This window comes from Myotis lucifugus, unplaced genomic scaffold (assembly GCF_000147115.1).
Source record: "Myotis lucifugus unplaced genomic scaffold, Myoluc2.0 scaffold_384, whole genome shotgun sequence".
NCBI lineage: Eukaryota > Metazoa > Chordata > Mammalia > Chiroptera > Vespertilionidae > Myotis > Myotis lucifugus.
Window position 1 is genome coordinate 313999 of NW_005871432.1, and position 21518 is coordinate 335516.

General features: G+C 48.6%; 2 protein-coding genes across 2 annotated transcripts in view; one reads left to right on the forward strand and one right to left on the reverse strand.

Moving 5' to 3' along the window:
• The window catches only part of SIM2 (single-minded family bHLH transcription factor 2), a 35079-nt gene extending 34784 nt beyond the window's left edge, over positions 1-295 (forward strand). The window contains 1 exon segment of the mRNA XM_023743331.1: positions 3-295. Coding sequence (XP_023599099.1) covers positions 3-101 — 99 coding nt within the window. The 3' untranslated portion in view covers positions 102-295.
• Positions 296-3086: 2791 nt separating this feature from the next.
• Positions 3087-21518, reverse strand: part of HLCS (holocarboxylase synthetase) — a 158105-nt gene continuing 139673 nt past the window's right edge. The window contains exons 7-11 of the mRNA XM_014467255.2: positions 12519-12586; positions 10695-10855; positions 9382-9496; positions 7619-7832; positions 3087-6165 (exon numbers count right to left, since the gene is read on the reverse strand). Of these exons, the coding sequence (XP_014322741.1) occupies positions 5994-6165; positions 7619-7832; positions 9382-9496; positions 10695-10855; positions 12519-12586 (730 nt within the window). The 3' untranslated portion in view covers positions 3087-5993. The remainder of the gene's footprint in view (positions 6166-7618; positions 7833-9381; positions 9497-10694; positions 10856-12518; positions 12587-21518) is intronic.

Consider the following 21518-nt stretch of genomic DNA (forward strand, 5'->3'; position numbering starts at 1 on the left):
CGCACCGGCCCCGGCCCCCCGGCCCCGCCGCCGCCGCGCCGCCCGCCGCGCCCCTGCCGCACTACCTGGGCGCCTCGGTCATCATCACCCACGGCAGGTGACCCGGCGGCTCCTGGGGCCTCCGCAGCCAGAAGCCATAGGCCGGGCCGCTTCGGCCCCGGTGCCCTAGCGTCCAGCTGAGGTCAGAGGGGCGAGCTGTATATGCACGATTTAAATTAATTTATACAGAGACGACTATTTTACTAGCACCCCGCCGCCGGCTGTTAGATTTTTACCGTAGATGCCATGAAGGCCGGCGGAGAGAGGACTGACCCCCGCCCGAGGAGCGACTGCCCGACCGTGGTCCTCCAAGAGCCGGCTTTTCCTAAAGGGCAGAGCCCCACGAGTGACCTCAAACTACCCCGTGTTTGGGGCCACCTGGTGTCCTTATTTTGAAATCAGGCCCGCGCGCCCTGCCTGCCCGGGATGTTCACCACCCACTATGGGATTGGAGGAGTTTTGGCTCCCCCAGTGCCCTCCACCTTAGGGAGGAGCGCACCCTGACGCGGTCAGATATGTGGGGTGGGGCTGGGGGCGGGCTTCCTGCATTCGGAGCCCTTTCAGATGTTTAAGTCCAGAAGCAGATTATCCCAAGTCCCATGAATAGACAATTCTCGTTAAGAGTCATGCATGAGTTTCATGAAACGTTGTTTTAACTCTTTAATACAAAAAGCCTACAAGCTGAGACCAAGGTGGCGAGCGTGCTTCTCAAGTACATCCACAGGCTCTTCCTTCCTCTGAGCTCTGGGTAACACCAAGAGCAGCACCTTCAGAATATTAAGCATTAAATGCAAAAAGGATGCACAAAGCCAGAGAGTTTAGGAGATGGACACGTGGGTGACGTAGGCGCCCAAAGCGATTGGCTACCCTTGTCAGGCAGGGTTACAAGGCAGAACCCCTCTGGCCCTGCAGTCCCCGAGGCTGTGCCTGCTGCCGGAGCTGGTGAGTTCAACTGTGTGTGCAACATGGGACATGGTCAGTGGACTGCGCCTCGCGGGAGAAAACACGCTCCAGGCATGTCATGAAAATGACGTGCGCAGTCTGCAGCATTTTCTATGTAGCAAAGCTCCAGGCGAACATGTCATGTCTGTTACAGGCCAACAGAAACCTCTCATAAAGCACCAGCAGTGTTTTATACTTTAATTTTTATAGTTTTACTTCAAGGTTTCACCATTTAAAAGGTGTGTCATAGCTCAATGCCTTGATCCGCCATCTGTCAATTTGCTCCACACCATGAATACTCCGTGTTGATTTTTCAAAAATGGTTTACTTTCGGGAAAACCCACCTGAGGGAAGGGCTTGCCACCAATGCCTTTAACTCATCGTCCTAGAACCAAAGCGCACCTTTGACTGTTTGAGAAAATGTGAAACCTGTTGCCAACCAAGTGTCACTGTGAGGACCTGCCTCCTTCCCGGGCAGCGTGTGGTCTGAGATGAAATTTGCAAGTTGAGGAGCACCTGTTGTTCAGCCAGGGGCTGGGTTACAAGAATGGACGTACGCCCTGCCTGCCTGCACTTAGCCGTACCTCATTAGCAAGCAGCCCTTTGCGAGTGCGTGCACATAAAACAAACCCGAGGGGTTACTGTTATGCTCACGAGGCTCATAATGAAACCGTGATTCCCAGAAGGTGGAGGTGTGATGAGCAGGTGCATCACCTGACATTTTTCAATAAAGCACAGCAAAATGCTTTTGCATCGACTTTGTTACTAGCCATTGGGGGCCATATTTATTAAGAAACAAACCACAAAGGCTTTCGGGGCAGTTTAAGATCAAAGGTCACCGTGAAGAAAGAGGACTGTTAACGATTTACAAATGATAACACCAACGGGCTTGACAAAGAGTGTGTATGTACTTGAGAAGACTGCCTTGTCTAAACATCTTATGTGAAGTAAGATTCCTAGGCAAGTTGGCAGGAGGCAGTCAGCAGCTCAGTGCAAACTTAAGAGAAGCAGTTACTATGGCAACCTAGTAGTGTTACCTCCATCTTTGAGAGGCTGCACATTTAAGCTGGGGATATCACTTCTTGATTTCTGTGAGGGGCTGGCAGGGGAAGAGGAAGCATTTTAATAAATAGCGCCCCCCACCACCACACACAAATTGTAGTGGGTCCTAACTTAATAGAAATGCCAGATCGAATGGATTTGAGAAATAAGCCCAGCTCAAGACTGACGGGGCCTCCACAGGGCCTCCCAGGGAAAGGAATTCCTTTATGTTCACGGAAGCCCTTTCTAGAAAAGCCATTCCATTCATACCTTTGCAGAGAAGTGAGCGGGGTGGGAAGCAGGGCCACTCAGAGATCTGCAAGAGCCTGTATTTTCTGCCTCCACATGTCCCCCCCTCACCCCCGTCCTTTTAAGTCCTACAGCCCTGTCTTCCTCCCTTGGACCCTCTGGTCGGGAGGGGTTTATACGGTCAATGACTCCTGTATAACGTCTATCTGAAGTTGTAATTTATGGTAACTGTAAGACAGTTAAGGTAGACTGCCACAGATAAGATGGAATAAAAACATTTTCAAATAAATGCTGGAAAATTGCAGTAGCTTAAAATGGTTAGTGAATCATAGCCCTGATCTAAAAATGCATTATTCAAGCTGATCCTAAACTTAAGTATGATCTATAAGGTTAAATCTTAAAACTGGCAAGACAGATCAAGCAGTAAGAAAAAATACAAGAAAAAATTCTACAAGAACAAAATATGTTCTTTAATTTGTTGTTACATTCAATTTATTTTAAATTTTAAAACTTACATTAAGTTGTTTTATTAAATTTATTTTTCATCTCAAACATTTATTCTTTTATTTTTGGGTTTTGCTAACTTTCTTTCTTTGGAATAAGAATTCTCTTTTGTATGACACAATACATTTGTCAAAAATACGTCTTAAAAAAGCACCGGCTTCTTAATACTTAGAAATACATACATATTCCTTACCTTGTAAAACTATTTATTTTGTAAAAATGTTTAAATATGAATAAAAATACTGTAACCAAAAGTAGTTGTCTATTTTTAAAAATGAAACTTGTGGTAAAAAATAACAAGGAGCTCAAACTGTATAGAAAGTCTTAAAGTTTATTTTGGTAGACTTGTGTTTTATAGGCATCGGCTTAAAGTAATTACTTTTCAGACACGATTCTTTGAAAAGCTAAAAATGCAAAGGTCGCCACTTCCTTTTATTTTGAATATGCATAGCAATTACCCAGGAATAAAGATTCTCCGTTTTCTGCCTGTTAGCAGCCAACAGGTCCACAGACTGCCAGCCTAAAATGTCTCACTGCATTCTCCATCTGCTGGGTGAGGCTGGCTTCTCCAGGTTTTCAGACTCTGGGGTGTATGTGGGGGTGGGGTGTGCTACCCAACCTGGGCCTGTGCATCTACCTCTCTGTCTGGTCACAAGTGAGGGTGCCGCAGCCATGAACCCCAGGACTGTTTCACACCAGACACAAATCCTTCCCACTTAGCCCACTCCCTGTGCATGCAGCCAGGCTCTGCCCGGCCGGCTCCTGAAATCCTCCAGGAGTGGTTTTCCTCACCCCCTGCTCCGTGGGCCACAGGAAGCCCAGCTCTGGCAGATCCTATGTTAGCAGGCACTTCTAAAAGTGTCCCCCAAATCTGCTTTAAGCTCAGAGAGACGTCCTGCCTTGCCCATAACCTGTCAGATGCTCAAGCGCAGCCTCCATCCACACGGGGATCACTCCATGTCCTAAACGCATATGGACAGCAACCCTGAGTTCAGTGTCCTGTTTCAGAGACTGAAGACCACGTAGTTTCTGTTAAGACTTGAAAAGCTCCTTGGGATGAGACTGCCGGGTGCATGGTCACCCCACATGGAGGAGGGGGGGTTCTCTGGTGCTGACAGCTCTAAGGAAATGTCTGTATGCAGCTGCTCTATGCGAAGCAGAATTTCAAAAAGTCTTTGGTTCATCTGAGGCAGAATCGGCTTTAGGAAAAGCTCAGCATCTGCTTTAAGTCCATTCTGTCTCCCTGAAGACACGGGACACGGCACGAGTAAGCGCAGTCTCGCACACGCAGGCAGCGCCGCCCGCAGCTCCCTCTGCTCCGACATGGCCACACTTCATTAGTTTTAATTTACAGAAAGGAAATTAAATGATAACATTTTTCCCCCAAAGCAGAGCTGTCCAGAATAGAACTTCGGCTTAAAACAAAACATAGCATGTTTTTCATTAAATAACCCCCCAAAGAAACGGGCAAGTAATGACGGCGGCTCTGAGAGATGACCTGCCTTCTGTTAGCAAGTCTGCGATGAATGCACCCGAGATCGCTCTTCTTGGTGATGCTTTGCAGACCCCTCTCAAGGGCGAGTCCGTCTTGTAGTGCTGGGGTGCGGTGAACTTCTATTTGCACTTGGGACCAACTCCGAAAGAAGACTTGGGCATTTAGAAGAGAGTGACCTTGGGGGGGGGGCTAATTCTAATTGAAGTCTTAGTTGCAAAAATTACTTTTGAAGTTCTTTTTAAAAAGTTACATTTCCAAAAAACACACATTGGGCGGGTGTACTGAACGTTCTTTTGCTCCCTTCCTGCGGGGCCACCCGTGCCTGGCTGAGGGCGCACTCATCTTCTCCAGCCCGACCGGCTGAGGGCGGGGGAAGATGGTGCTGGCTGCACAATCAGGCGGTTTTGTTCAAAGCTGAGCGCGCCATCAGTTTTCTTTCCGCTAATTTCACTTGGGACTGGCAGGAAGAGAGAAAAGTGGGCAAAAATCGGCCTTTTAAGGCTGAAAAGTAATGTGCATGATTCACACATTCAACAGAGATAGCAGTTACATGGAAAAAGCGTGGAGTACATCTGGAAACAGCAATGGATATCAAAAGGCTTCCTTTCTTTTGTTCTTCGGTGGAGACTTAGTATATCAGATTTTGAAGATAGTTTAAAGAGTGCACTCACACATACACACACACACACACCTTAAATGATGGCATTCCAAATCAATCACATTTTCTTTCTTGTCGATATCAGAAGGGGCAAAAAATAATGATTGACAAATACCAGGCCACGTGCTTCTGTGTCCTGTGAGCAGTCTCATAGAACGTTCCAAAGCCGCCTCCACGGGCTCCAAACCTCCCTGCGAGCGCGAGCCTCCATCCCCAGCTGTCAGCCCGGGCGCACCCCCATCTGGGCAAGGCCTCATCAGCCCTGAAGGGCTCTGACCCTGATCCCATCACTTCAGAATACGCAGTGAAATTAAAGCTCTGAAAGGAGAGCTCAGAAACCAGTCAGAGTAATTAACCAATTTCCTCTGCACGATCATCGCAGCCGGCCCAGCTGACGCGCCTCTGTGGCCGCCAGACCCTGCCATTGGACCTCGAACCGCCAGGCCGCGAGGAACGCTCAGGAGCTGACCTCGTCGTCTCTTCATTAACACAAAAGTAACGACGACGCCAGCCTCCAGAGTGCCAGTCTGCCCCGGGCGGCCACTGGAGTGCCAGTCTGCCCCGCAGGAAGCCGCCCGGGGCTGTAAACAGCTGCCGCTCCTCCGCCTGCCAGCGCGCAGCCCAGAGCTGTCTTTGATTTGCCTTTTAATAGTCGAGGGGGAAAGGTCTCCACCGCTGGGAAAGGTTTGAATTATTCCATTGTGGTTTCCAGGTAAAAATATTTGGGGGGTTGCAATAAACACACGTCCAGGCCCAAGAGGGGGGACTATGTCACACCTTTGGTAGGGCTTTACCTGAACTAAACCTTTTCCTCGCGGCAACCCTCCCCCCAGATCTTCTCCCATCACCCGAGGAAATAACTGACAGAACAAAATTCAAGGACTAACAGGTTAACTGGAGGGAGAGGACGTTCGCCCACACCTCTAAGCTAGCGTTCTAAATCTGTGGGCAAGGAAAGAGCAGGCCCGAACTGGAATGCTTGCTGCGGTGGCCATGCCGGGGCCAGTCCTGAGTGGTCCCAGCGCCAGGCCCGCTCTGCGCGCCCCCGGCCGCCTTCCCACGGCACTACCGCTGCTTGGGGACGATGAGGTTGCGGAGCATGTCGAAGGAGTTGCCGTCCGGATGCACAGTCACCACCTGGCCACCCTCCTGGTGAACCTGGAGGAACCCGGAGTCATCCAGGCCGACGATCCACACCTCTGGCCCCTCGGCGCTCCCCAGGCGGACTCGCTGGGCACTGAGAACAAAGCACAGGGAGAGGTCACGGGAATGGGCCTCGACTGACTGTCCTGATCCCTCACAGGAAGGGGCGTGGGGTGCGGGGCTGGGCCAGGTGAGGTTAGATGCCTTGTCTGCGCTCTGACTCACAGTCCGCGTGAGCTGTTTCGATGACCAGGGTGTGCGCAAGTCCAACAGGGAGTTAGGAATTGCTTCCCTTTTTATTTTTTAAAATTTATTTATTGAATTTAGAGAGAGAGGCAGAGAGAGAGGTTTGTTGTGCGTTCACTGGTCGATTCTTGTATGGCCCTGACCTGAGATTGAACCCACAACCTTGCCGTATCGGGCCGTATCGGGATGACGCCCTAACCACCTGAGCACCGGCCAGGGCAGGAGCGGCTTCTCTCACCAGTGGCCGCTGATCTTCCCCTTCCTCCCACTCGAGCACTTTTAAGAACACTGGGCAAGCTCTAGGTGTTTTGGCTGAGATTACGGGAAAAGAAGCTGAGCTGAAAAGTTCTCTGTCTTTTACATATTTTCCAAATGTATACAATTTTAAGTTTTAAAAGTACAGAATTCCCCTCCCCCAACATTTTTTTTTTAAGAATTTCAAACTTATAGAAAAGTTGAAAAAATAATACAGTGGATTTCATACTCTCCCTTTACTTAAATTCATATCAACTGATCACACACACACACTTTTGGGGGGCTGACATTTAAAATAAGTTGCAATATCATGACACTTAGATGCTTCATCATGTGTCACCTACGAATGAGAATGCGGCCCTGCAGAACCTACCAGCACTCTCTCCCTTGGAAACTAACCGTGCTGCACTAACATGACCTAACACACTGCAAGCTCGCATCTTCCACTGTCTCGTCAGCGTCCTCTGTGGCGCCTTCCTCCCAGCAGAATCTAGTTATGCAGCACATGTTGCACTTCACTGCCGTGCGTGCGTTTACTCTCAGAAAGCGCCACCTGCCTGCCTAAGGCACTGGCGCTAGGAAGGCAGAGGCCTGTGGGCGCACATCAGGCTTCTCAAACTCCAGGGGCCCGAGAATCCCCTGGGGACTTTGGCAGAGCACAAAGCTGGGCCCAGCCTTGGGGTTTCTGACGTAGGAGGTTGTCAGGGAGACTCAAGAACCGGTATTCCTCCCAAGTTCCCACAGCCTGGGAAGCTCGCTTTGAAAACCATTGTTATCTAGAATGTTCCACAATTTACATTTGTCTGTTTCCTCACAATTAGATTCAGCTTAACGTGCCGGCAGGAAACCTCTCAGTGATGGGGTCCCTCCCAGCGCATCCCCGGGAGGCCCGGGAGGCCAGGCGGCCTGGGACTGGCGGCGCTGTCCAGGCGAGGCCGTGTCCACCAGGTTTCTCCATCAGGAACTAGGCCGACGGGGGCTCAGTTTCTCAGTTGACGAGACTGACCTACTGGCTTCATAAGGAACGAAGAGGCGCCGGCACTGACCTGTGTGCCCAGTACTTGTAATAAAGGGGGAGAACCCCGCTGGGCCCCGCGTCCTGAAACGTGCCAATCAGGCTCTCCAGCACCGTCACTGTCCTGGCGATGAGACAATCAGCTCTCAAGGGCGCCAGGTCGGCCCCGTGCTTCTTATTGTGTTCTGTGATGAGGTCGTTGATGCATATGGTGGGGTTACTGTTAGTCACGTTAAATCCACAGCCTGGTCAGAAACAAACAGAGAACTGAAAAACATGCACAGCTCAACCTGCTGATGGCATCACCTGTTCCTGTCAACGTCTCAACGTCTGGAAGGAGGGACAGCGTTCACTGTCAGCTTCCTGCCTCCCTGCCCTCATCCGTGTGTACTTTGCTGCCCACTCACTGAGGGACACATATATTTGAGCCCTTCTTTCTTTCCATTCTTCCTTCATTGCCCCCATCCAGCCAGGACCATCCCCACCTTCCTGGCAATAAGATGGAAAGAAGCCAGCCACTTCTGATTCAGTTAAACAGAAGCCAAGGGGGGGACAAAACTCAGCGCTGCTTCTGAAACGGTACCTCGTGTGGTCCAGCCTAGACCTGCGGCTCAGCACCGACAAGCTCTTGTTTCTTTTCCTACTTGAGTAACAGAACACATGCTTGAAAAGAAAGAATTTTATTCAGGTCTTAAGAAGTAAACTGTGGATTCAGAGGTTTCAAAGCCTGGTGATGGAATAACCCTAGGACAGATCTTTTAATGCTTTATCCTTGGATGTCTTCGGTGCTAGGCTTAGCTGCTGGCGAGGGGCCAACCCCTTCTCAGTGGCTCTTTGCTGGCCGCCTAACCCAGGCTTCCAGCTGTTACCAGCGGCGGGGCCTGAATAGGCTTCTCTCTGCTGTTACTCACACCGCCATCTCTCCGGAGCCACCAGCCTTCAGGGAAGCTGAACCCACGTGTTCAGCAGGGCCCTGAATCAACCTCACAGGGGCCCTCAATCAGCCATGAAACACTGCAAGACTAGCAGCAAGACAACCGTGTTCTCAGGCCTCTGAGAACACACCCCACAGAACAATGACGTTTACACTAGCGCTGTCCTTCGGTCAATGTTCTGATCCATTCTCAGTGCAGTGAAGGGCTGATTGGCCTCAGCATGTATTTTTAAAATATGTGCCTATTAAAAAACAAAGCAATATCATTTACATCTAGAAAACAAAAGTAACTCCAACAACAGAGCAGATTCTGCAGGGGTTCGTTGGTTCATTCATTTAGCTCTGCACACAATCCCTGAAGCACCTATAGAGTGTAGGCATGGAATTCAGTGTACATGATGCCGAAAATTTTGGGTCATATGCTAGATCTATTTTTAATTTTTGAGGAACCTCAGCTCCATAGTGGCTTCATCAATTTGCATCCCCACCAACAGGGCACAAGAATTCCTTTTTCTCCACATCCTCACCAACACTTGTCATTTCTTGTCTTTTTGATACAAGCCATGCTAACAGGCGTGAGGTGCTGTCTCACTGAGGTTTACTAGTACTTTCACCATTTCTAATTCAACAAGAAGCAGGAGTGTAGGAAGGTGTAAGAAAATGCATTTGACATGATACCAATTTGGTTTCCATGGCCATAGACAGGAAGGCTAATAAACCCCTTGAAGCACTTTCAACTAATCTGCTATTTTGCACACGTATTACATTCTGTAATACAGGACTCAGAGAAAAAGTAATTCGTATGATAATTCACTCCCCCAACAGAGCCAAATGCTGGGGGAAAGGCTTTAAAAACTTACCAATAAGAATATAAAATGTTTCTCCCACGAGCGTCGAGTTAACCAGAACTCCGCCGAGCTTCATGAGGTCGCTGTAGTAAATGTCGTTGGGCCACTTCACCCGAAGGTTGATGTCCTGAAGGGAAGTCTGCATGTTAATGAAGGCGTCACAGACTCCAGGGGCCAGCTGAGGCCTCCAGCCAAAAGGGAGAGGAGCAGAGCACCCTGGAAAGCAGGAACCAGGGGCCTCACCCCTCTTCTTTTTCAGAATGACAACCACTCCTTTGGGACAAGCCAGTGTTAGAGCACCTCTCGGGGCTACAAGGAGAGAGACCCAAGGACATATTTGGCATTAACTGCATCATTCTTCCCTCCCCCATCACTGTTTATCATCATAAAAAACACTTTCTGAAGCTGCCTATTGGTGAGTGCAGTTCATTATCTCAGCATCAACCACCATGGAGCAGCTACCACATGCTAGATGTGGGGGGTGGGGGGGAGCATAAGGCTCTCAGGGGTCAAGGAGCCCATGCGAGAAAGATGGCCCTGGGCTACCCCATACCGTGGTGGCCTGGCCCAGGTCCTGCTCACGGTGACTGTGAGGGCGTGCCTGCAGCTCGGGACTGGCGGGCCGCTCTGTTTAAACGCGGGGACCAGCCTCCTCTGAGAGCCACGCGATCAGCACCGTGCCTCAGGAATTAGTCCCATGAACGTGTCTAGCCTGACGTAAGTAAGAGCTGCAGGTGGGGAGAAGGCAGGGGACACCCCTTTTTTATGGCCACATGGAATTCTCCCTGACAGGTGGGGCAGGTACCGGAGAGACGGCTTGTAGTCACTGTGGTACCCGCCCCCTTTTCCTTGTCTTCTTAGTCACTGACACCAAAGCCCCAACAGGAAGGATGGAGCGGGCACATCTGTCCCCTCGGCTGGGGCAGCGTCCCAGACAAACCGCACGCCAAGCCTGCGCAACTGCAGCCCCAGCCGCCCTGCTGAGCGCAGGCCGGGGAGAGGGTGGGAAATGAGAGGGATTTTCTGGCCTATAAAATAAGCCTTTCACCGGAAACACAAACAGCCCTCCAGTCCAACGTGCTTCAATAAAAACAAGTCTCGTCCTTCCCACGCTGTGGCTATTTGACAACAGCACAGAGGGGGCCCCGGGGAGAAGCCCATCCTGGCGCCTAAAGCAGCTACAAACTCCAGGGACGCTGCTGCCAACGTGGCAAAGAGCAGGCCAAGGTTCTACATGCAGCCGTCACGCAAACACATGCTGCACACACACCGTGCCGGCACCTGCACACACGGTGGGGATGCCCAGGTGAGGCAGCCGCACGTACCTGGTACCCGGGGATGGACCGGACCGCCTCCACCACAGCCAGGGACATCAGGTGCTGGACGAACGGGATCCTCTGTCCCAGCGGGGACCTCAGTGGGACGGAGACCAGCAGCGTGGAAAGCGCGCATCCCGAGGGGCTCAGCCACGCGTTCCCTCCTCGCCCTGGAAGACAGGCCCCACCGGGAAACTGGCCGCTTCGCCACATGAACAGACTCAGAGCCGCACAGGAAGGCCGTCCCTTGAACACACCTGGGCTGGGGAAGGCGCTGGGTGCTCTGGGGTTAACTCAACCAGAGGAGCTGCCCCAGACCTGAAGCTCTGCTGCTGAACAAGCTCCAGTAATTAGCAGACTGTTCTGCCTCTGTGAGCACGTCATCTGTGCTTTGATGATTCAAAGTCTTCCCGTGTCAGAACATCACTCACAGTCTAAACTCTCACCATACGGCCATGCCGGTGAGAGACAGGACTGGGCCGCATCTATATCACCCAGGGGAGGCCCTGGTCTATGTTCATGCAGGGGAGGCCCTGGGTCTATGCCGGGGCAGGGGAGGCCCTGGGTCTATGCCGGGGCAGGGGAGGCCCTGGGTCTATGCCGGGGCAGGGGAGGCCCCTCTTTAGAACTGATTCCTACTGTGGTGAGGGTCACACAACCCTGTGACTGTATTAAAACCCACAGAGCTGGAAACTTTACACGGGAGAACTGGGCGGCATGTGAATTATCTCTCACTGTTATTTAAAAAAAAGAAGCTGAACTTAAAAGGTGATCCCTGATGTTAACTGTCTGAGTTATTTTTCTTAAAACATAAGTCAGGAGAAAAATATGGGAGGTATAGCTAATCAAAGTTTTTCCATCTTTTTAAAAACCACCATACTGAGTGCCATGGCTTTTAGTAAAATGAAATGTTTTTCTCTTTATGTTCTAAAGCAATGTTTAAGCCGTGGCCTGGGGGCTCAGCTGGCTGAAGTGTCGTCCACACACCAGAAGGTTTCAGGTTCGATCCCCAGTTGGGGCACACACAGGAGGCAACCGATCCATGTTTCTCTCGTCTGTCTGTCTCTCTCTAAAAATCAATAAAAACATATCCTCGGGTGAGGATTGAGAAATGTTCAAGAGAAAGAAACAGAAACCAATTCCTTATTTCTTTGCTCCTTCTGAGAAAGGCACGAGAGCCTGAGGGTTAAAAGCACATGTGGGTCAGCCTGGCGCTGGCCGGGCTGGGGAGGGGCAGGGGCCGGTGCCTCCTGCATGACACTGAACACGAGTCTGCTCTCGGCCAGACACCATGAGCTCTGGGAGGATGCGGGCTCCAGCCTCCGCGGGGCACAGGTGGGGAAGCTCTGCGCAGCCCTCTGCTTCTCCGTGGGCACTTGGTGAATGGGCGAGGCTCCATGCAAATTCCAGTGTCAGCTGGGGCGGGGGCTGGCAGATGCAAAGCCCTCCGTGCGACACTGAGTATAGACACAGACGGCCCCTCAGGAAAATAACGTCTCTCCAGCACTGTGATGAGTCACAAGCTGCAATGCCCAGAACGTGTCAGAAGGGAGAATTCACAAGATGTTAGAGCCATCACAAGCAGATGTCAGGTGGTTACTAAACATCTCCGTCTGAGAGAGCTTTAATTCTACTCGGGCTCAATCTTCTGATCAACACCCCCCCCCCCCATTCCACTGCAGGGTGGGCGGGGGCGGGAGGGGTGAAAACAAATGACTTCTAAGTGGAGTCACCTTGAGGATCAGCACCCTCAATCAGTGGGCTCTCTTGGCCACGAGCGTCACCGGTTTTAGAAAACAGACACACCACCAACGATAACAAAAGATGACTGACCTTTGCCCTGTGTTTGGCGGACTGCGATGGCTATTAAACCCATTTCCTGCGGCATCTCAAACATCAACCTGCAAATGGTGGGAAAGACTGGTCAGCCAGAACAGGGACACGGGCAGGAGATCCTCCGGCGCAGACAAGATGGGGACACTGTTTACACTCGTGTGTGAAAGTGTGGGTAGGGAAGGCCACCCTCCGGCTTTCCTGGGCTGCACCCCATTCCCAGCCTCCGGAAGACTGAGGAGGCGGGCATGGGTACCGCCTGAGCTGCGCCCCCGTGTAAGATGCTGTTAGACTAGAGTTCCTTGGAATATCCCATCGAGTCGTTCTGATGTGCTGTCCCCTTCGAGTGACAACTAACAATTCCTGACATTTGTTTCTACTTACAGTGCGTTTCTGTTCGAACCCTAGAACATAATCATAACAGAAGTTTCTGATTATTCAGAAAACCAATATGGTGGCAATAAAGCCGTTTAAAAGATACACTCTCCCCTGAGAACTAATTATGCTTTAACTGTAGTAAATAAATCTACACCTTCTGCGAACAAGGGAGAGCCTTGGATCACTTTCGGCTTGAGTTCTGCTTTTAAACTGGTTTCACTTAAAAGAACACAAACTTCCCTTCAGGGGATAGGTAGGAAAGTGCACTGTATCTCCAGCAAACGGGGCAAGTCCCTTTTTTTCTGAAAAGGCAAGAGGGGAAAAGCCCTCATTCTACGAATTTCCTCCCAACTATGTCCTTCATGCGCTGGCCCCGTGCTAGGACGGCGTTCTCTCACCCCCAGGAGCGGCTGACCAGGTTCTGCGCGGGTACAGTTCATGGTAGGATTTCGTAAACAAAGCAAAGATCAGGTTTGCCCACTTGTCAGGGCCGCTGCTGGGGCCTCTTTGAACTACTTTTTGGAGGAGGGAAGAGGCCAGGGCACAGAGGGGGGAGAGATGGTATTTTGTATAAACAAAGTTTCTCGTAATCGTTTCCAGGGTTCCACAGCGCCCCTGGCCGAGGAGAAAGGGCTGAAGAAAGCCCACGCTCGGAGTAGCTCTTCCTCCTCTCCTGTGGGCTCCAGGAACGAGTGGAAGGTGACAAATGGGAAGAGGAGGACACTTCAGAGCAGAGAAAAACAACCCTGTGCCTCCGTGCGCCCCTGGCTCGCAGAGCTGTGCCCCGTGTGTGCAGGCCCCAGGGAGGAGGAGCCCAGAGACCCCTGTCCTTGCTGAAAGAGCCCCGCCAGTGGGGTAGGGGGCGTCGGGTAGGGGGCGGGCCGGGCCCCAGGCACAGGGCATTCCCAGCAAGCAGGCCGCCCGCCGCCCACAGCCCAGGCCCCTTCCGTCTCCCATGAAATACAGCTCCAGAGGTATTTCTCTTGGACGCCATGAATAGCCCATTGAGATGCACGGTGCCTAGACAAGAAAGCGTCCTTTTCTTGTGTTGGGCCAGCAGAAAGGCCTGAGAAGGGAGCTTTGTCCCTGCAGGGAGGGAGATGGTCTTCCAGGCTCCTCTGCGCCCCAGAGGGCCCTGCCGTCCCTCACCTGGGCAAGGCAGGGCCGGGCTCTCGGGGAGGGGAGGGGTGATTTAGCACCTTGTGCACAGACTGCGGGCGCCCTCCATGCCAGGCAATCTAGGATGTTCTTTAAACAGACCTAAACAGTCATGCGCTATAGCCAACGACGGTGCTGGTGGAACTGGGGGCAGGCGGGTATTCAGAAACCAAACACAGACTTCCAGAACAAAGAGAAATGATTAAGGGAACATATGCACTGAGCTGCTGGAGGCTTGGCAGCAGTTAACAGGGCATATTGATGAGAAGACGGGTCTGTGCGCTGAAGGCCAAGAGGAAACTGCGAGGAGGGAGACAAGTGGGGAAGGGGGCAACACAACCGGAGACAACTGGAGGCCGCCGGATTTATTTGTGCATCTGAGATAACTCTGGGGGCCAAACCGCACGGCCACAGGCAACAAAGGAGCATTTATGAACCCGGTAACTTGTGCATCTCTCCAAATGAAGTCGCTGGAGTCTGCTTTAGCAGCAAGGAGGCACCGTAATGCATTTCCATCCCGACTTGATGTTCTCACAAAAGGAAACAGAAAAGGAAAAAAGGAGGGGCTCCATAATGATTACCGCCTTGCCTCTGGATGGTTTCTTTCCTGTTGGCAAAGGCTATGGAGTAAAAGGCTGTGTGAGTGGCAGCCGAGTGCATTCACCGGAGTGCCAACCGGGCCTGCAAGGAAAGTGTTCCGATGTCTGACACATCCCGGCCCATAAAAGTCCCCCTGCAAACAGGGCAGTGTCCTGGCCACTTAGGTTCCTAAGGACATCACAGCACCTACTGGGTGCTCTGCCAATGGGAACATATGAATTTCATGAGGTCGTTGGAATGAAACTTCAAAACTAAGACTAACCTAGAAGACAGGCCAGTACAAATTAGTGAAAATTCTGAAGGAATAAAAATTTAAATTCAGACCCAGTCAATCCACTTTGGGGTTTTGAGCCAAGGAAATAGTCCACACTCACCACAGTGCTACAAGTAAAAATGTGTAAAAGCCTAAGCATCCAGCCAGGGAATGGTTATGTTATATGAAGTCATATATGAAGTCAGTGGAATAATTTGTAGTCATTAAAAATCACAATTATGAGGCTGTGACAACAACAGACACACGTAATAGAATGTTAAATTACAGAAGCAGGACACAAAACTACATATACTTTTATTCCAACTATGTAAGATTCATAGAAAGGGAAGGAGTGAGATTTGGTAAAACTCTGTTCTTTATTTTTAAAATTTTCTTTAACATGATTAGCTACCTTTAAAATTATTTTGAAAAGTTTTCGGGGGAAAGCATGATTTTTATGTTCAGACATAATATCTAATTAACTTCATAAACACTTCTAAGACAGGACTAAAGAGCTGCTTTAAAAATAAATAAGTAGTCAGTTACCTGTAGCCCCCTTTTATTATAACCAATGAGTAAGAGCTTATCTGACAGTAATTAATGAGCAGAAATGCTTCAAGCAAGTCTTTTCTTATGCAGTGGGAGCCTTAAAAATGTTATGCCTTCAGACGCGGTGACTGTGCTTCTAAGATGGAAGCCTCAGAAGCATTCAGAGGGAGAAAGAAGAATTTGGGGGCACAGCTACTCATCACAGCATACATTGTGGAAAATCAGAGATGGTGCCAACAGTCCGCGATAGAGGAGCCAAAAAGAATCGCAGCTGCCCCACATGTGAGGGTCCCTTCACCAGTGGAGATGCTATACACAGCGTGATTTCCATGACGTTTAAAATAAACTTCTTAAGATATTAGGAAATATAACAAAATATCAGCTGCGGTCATTTTAAGGAGTATAATTATTTGAAAACTATGGATAAGTACATAGCAAAAAATAAGCCATCCATAGAAGTCCTTTTTGAAAATTTACCACCCAGAGATTACACAGAACATAACGAAGCCATTCAAATCATCCTATCATCCTGTCTTTACCTTCCGGAGCTACCCACTGATACCATCTCCTCTTCTTACTAAAAGTATATATTCTTTTAGACATGTTCCCCATTAAAAAAACATGCATCGGTATATTTTACAAAATACATTTCTGACAATTGGAAAAATTCCTTACTTGAGGTAGTACAATGATGTTGTTGACACAGCTATGGACATTCTTGCTACGTTAATAACTAAAAAGAAAGGCTTAGCAGCAGCAGCATGGTCCCGTTTACGCGGGCTCTGTGTCCCGGGTGCGCTGATGGAAGAATCCAGGGCACATGCTAGCGCCGTCATCCCCAGGACGTGGAGGCACAATTCTGTTACGAGTTCAACATCTTTTGTGTTTTTCTATGTCATCTCTGGGTGGTAGGATTTCAAGTGGCTTTCATTTTCTTCTTCATACTTTTCTGCCTTCCCAATATTCCTACACTTGGAGTACATTCACTTTATAACCAGGGAATGTGTTATAAAAGAGTTACGTAAACCCAACCTTCCTTCAAGTAGGTTATGCACGCATCCGCCAGCTCACTAGCTGGTGAGTCATCTCCTTTCCCAGAGATCAGACTCACAATGCCAAGGCCAGCAGCTGCCGAGCTGTTACGGGCTCCCTGCACGCACCCTCCCATAGCTCACATGACATACGTGCTGCCACGCCTGTCCCTTGCACGGATGCCTGGTGGAGCACGTGGCCTGTGCAGAGGTGGCAGGCTGAGTCCCGGTGCAGTCCCTGGGCAGATGCCTCTGGGCTGGGAGACGACTTGCACACAGCGGCCGGCATCCTATTTTCGTCTTTGTGAGCCATATGGCCTCTGCTGCAAACATCCAACCCTGAGGCCCCAGCCCCAAAGCAGCTGCAGATAATATGTAAATGAGCAAGGGTGGCGGTGCTCAGGGGAACTACGTAGACACAGAAATTCCCATTTCATATATGTTCATATGTCACAATACAGCATTTAAAAAAATTACTAAGCTTTGTTGAGGTATAATTTTATAGAAAACCAGCAGAATGTACAGAGTTCTCTTCCCACACACCCCATCCATCCCCCCCCTGTTTCCCTATAATGAACACCTCATATTAGTGAGGGGCTTTGCCCCACCTGGTTAAGGTGCTGCGTGCCAGGTTTTTGCACTGTGAAGTTCCTGTTTTCCCTTGTAATTAAGAAATACTTCTGGGAAGATAAATATGTTCCTCATAGAACTTAATCTACTAGTTTTGTATCTATGGATGAGTCTTGCTTGACTCGATTATTTATTTGATGACTGACAAACCGTAGTTTTCTGATGCCATCACCTATTTCGTATTTGCTTGCAGGACACTACTGTGAGCACTTTTCCTTCTCCCCACTTATTTATCCTTCTACTTATTTAATGTCAGAATGGACCTGGGAATTCTCACTCAATAGGGTGTATCTTTATGATCATTATTCAATTGGAAGCTCAGCTGCCCTAGATTCGGCCAGCGGACGCTGCTTCAAGCTGGCTGCTTCCTCCTGAGAGGGCCCTGCCACCTTCCCCATTTCCTTACTTCCTGGCATAAGAGGTTCCAGGCTCCGTTTGCACTTTCTCAGCCCCAGCCCTGGAATCAGCCATTTATGCAAGGAGGTTTGGCTCCATTTTGTGGAGAGTGATATTTATAAAACAAATCTGAGTGCCGGGAAATAGCTAAAAAGTGAGTGTGTTTTTCACCTCCCTCCCGCCCTTCCATAGACCCATCCATCTACCTTAAACTCCATGAGTTCACTGAAAACTCCAGTTACAATCCAGCATGAGGTTCACTCTATCTCCTTTCTATATCGGTACTTCCTTCTCCAATGCTGAGAAATCTGGCTCACATTATCTCAAATGTATTTACTTATTTGCTCAACACGGTAATACACAGAGAGTGGTTTCAGAACTGCTGACCCATGCTACTGTGAAAAACAAACTTACTAACTAGGGTTCACTATTTATGCACAGTTCTTTTTGTCTCTAGCCTGAGGGGCTATGGTAAATATTATGTTTAGAAGTTCCTTTTCCTTTCACTTTAGTGTGGCTATGCTATTCACGTGGATTAAGGTTAGGCTTAAGTGTACTTCTGTCTTCCATTAGAGGGTCTCCGCTCCCACCTTGTTTCTCTTCTATTTTTAACTCGGTCCAAGGGTCAGAACTGTACAGAAAAGCACACTCCGAGGCGTGGCAGGTCCCCACCCACCCCTTCCACCTAGATCTCCCTTTCCTCTACTCTCCGTAGTAACAACTCAGCTAATCTCACTAGTTGCTGGTTATTCCTCCCATGTTTCTTTCTGCACAAATGAACAGACACATGTGTGTTTTCTTATCTGCCTTTCTTCCTTAGAGAAAGTTACCAGTTGGAGATACTTCTTTGCTTTTTGTGTCCTCCCACCTCCTCCACTTACTATAACCTGGAAACTCTAACTTACTCTAAGTTAACAGAGTCTTCCTCATTCTTTTCTACAGCTGAGTGGTAACCCATTGTGTGCATGTAGCATAGCTATTCAACTCCTCCCGATGTATCTGTAGCAGCATTTAGGTGGTGTCCAAAATGCCAGGACAATGAATCCCTTGTTCACATGTATTTCTGTATTGTTGATGGTGTCTCTTCAGGGTGAATTCTAAAAGTGGAATGCTGAGTCAGAAGGATACGTAGCTTTGTTAGATATTGCCAGACCCCTCCATTACTAATGAACCAGTGTGGATAGCATACGTTTTCCACAGAGCCTTGGCAACACAGGGTGATGTCATACTTTTTAGCTTTTGCCAATTTGATAGGTGAGAAATGGTATTTCAGTGTAGTTGTACTTTGCCTTTCTCTTGTATGTGAGGTTTTCAAATGTTTAAGGTATGTAGTGTGTGTGTGTATAGTGTGAATAACCTATTCATGTCTTTTACCTATTTTTAACAGCTCCTTATATTTAGGTACTATTAGGGCTCTAATCTGTGTTATCTTACCAATATTTCCTTCCAGTTCGTAGTTTATCTTTTGATTATTTATGGTGTTTTGTACCATAAAAAATTTATTTTTTATGTTTCTGTAGTCAAGTGTATCAGTCTCTTTTTTAACTGCCCCTTGTTTCTGAGTCCTCATAGCCTTTCCCCAGGCCCATGTGATACGGGAATTCATCCACTGGTTTCCAGGCCTTACAGGGCTTCACTTTTTAAATGTGGATCCTGGCCCATTTGGTGTTTACTCTTATGTATGGTGAAAGGTAGGGATCTGGTTTCCCCAAATGTCTATCAAATTGTCCCAGGACCATTTGCTAAAAAGTCTGCCTTTGGGATAGGAATTTGAATGCCATCTTTATTATACACTAAATTTCTATATGCGCTCAGGTCTGTTTCTGGACTTTCTATTCCTTTCTGCTGGTCTCATTTATTCATGTGCCAGTACCACACTGTTGTAATGACAGAGGCTTTAAAGTCTAGCAAGGCTAGTACCACCTCATGGCTTTTACTTTTCATTGTCTTCCTGGCTCTTCTTACGTATTTATTTTTCCAAATGAACTTTAGCATCTACTTGTCTAGGTTAATGGTAAAAAAAACCCCACTTAATGATATTTTGTTACAAATGTATTAAATTTATGAGTTACCTGTGAAGAATTGACATCCTTGTGATGTAGAGTTGTCCCATCTATGAATAAAGGCCGTCTTATATTTGTTCAAGTTAACTTTTGTGTCTTTCAGACACGTTTTAAAGTTATCTCCTGTAAAATTTTGCACATTTTTTGTTAAATTCATTCTTAGGTATTTTATCTTATTTGTTGCTATTGTAAATGCATACCGTAATAGCCTTTGCTGGTTATTATATGTGTATATGGAGACTATTGATTAATATGCTAATTTTATATCATGCTCCCTTACTAATCAATGAGAGGATCACTGATTCGCTAATGTTTCCCAGGCATACCATCAGATCATCTGCAAATGGATCAAGTTTCTCTCCCTTTTCAATCATGCCTGTAGCTGACTCCTCTTGTCTCCTTGGACTGGCTAATCCCTTCAGAGCAATGTGAAGTGGAAGTGGAGATAGTGGGCATCCTTGCCTTGCTTCTGATCTTAATAGATCCCTTATTTCTTAGGGTTTCCCCACAAAATGGGATGTTATCTTTAGGACACATACACAATCTTATTAAGAAAATACCCATTAATTCTCATTTTTTAAATGTATTTATCAAAATGCTGAATTTTATAAAATGTTTTTCTAGCATCCCTCTCCCTCCCTCTCTCTGACACACACCCCCCCCCCCACTCTTGACTATATGACAAGTACACTAGCCAACACCACTTTAAGATTTCTCCAAGGCCTTGTGAACTAATTACTTGATTGGTAAGCCAGGGATCTTCAAGTACAGGCAAAGGATGGATCTCCAGGTACTCAGAAAGCACCACAAGGTTTTGGACTCATATAACCCAAATGGTTCCATTTACTGAGCATCCAGCCATGTGCTGGGCCCTCGGTATGAGTGATTTTCTCACTGAAACGCACTGACGACTCTTGTGAAGGCCACTGCCATGTGGTCTCATTTTATTGATGAGAAAGTGGGGCCACAGAGCCTGGTGAGGTCCCAGCACAGGTACCCAGCGTAGCCTGGCTCTGAGGCCCACTCCCTGAGTCACTATCAAAGAATCTCTTATCAAAGCAAAATGTGAAGGCAGACATGCCACCAATCTCTTAAAATGCATTTTTCTAGTTGTGTAAGTTTGATGGTTCTGCAGATTATATGTTTTCTGGAAAGTTATGAAAATATAGGCCCAAAGAATAAAATCAAGATGGGGTTTTTGCATTTTTAAGAACTGAAATAGAGTCATCTTAAGTTTTTAAAATTAGACAGCACACTTGCACCCAAGTTCATTAGCTGGGTCTTTTTGCCCAAGTTTTCCCTGCTCTCTACATGCTTTTGCTTCAAAGACACCCAACTTTCCTCACCCAATTTGCATAAAGTACTACGGTAAGCAGTTTCCTTCCCTGCAGAGCTAAGAGGCTGCTGAAATGCAGGGCAGACAAAGCAACGTGAAGGTAATGAATTTCTTCCTCTAGAAAGGGGAGCCCCACCCCACCACTCAGGCCCTCACTGGGCCCGTTTTCCACCCAGTGCCGCGCCACTCATGGGTAATTATGAGGAAGAATGTCCTGCCTGCCAGCTGGCCTCAAAACCATGGCTTCTTTCACCAGCTCGCTGCCCTGGATGTCACCCTTCCTGCTGCCCTGCATGGCGCACACCTCAGAGCTGCTCCGAGCCTTCGTCGGCCCCGCCCTGCCGGAGATCAGCAGCCTGCCAGAGCCTGTTGGACCAGAAAGCTTAGCACCAGCTTAACTCTTCACTCAGTGGGACAAGGGGCCTTTCTTTCACGCAGGGCTTGGCTCCACGATATGCTGGGTTTATGGCCCCCATGACTAAACCTGGTTCAGAATCCAATTCTATCACAGATTTTCGTTCAAATGGTCATTTTCCAATCACCCCTTCCCAACTCCATTTTCTGTGTGCCCTGCTGCCCTTGGGGGTGGCCTGTGGTGGGCTCGGT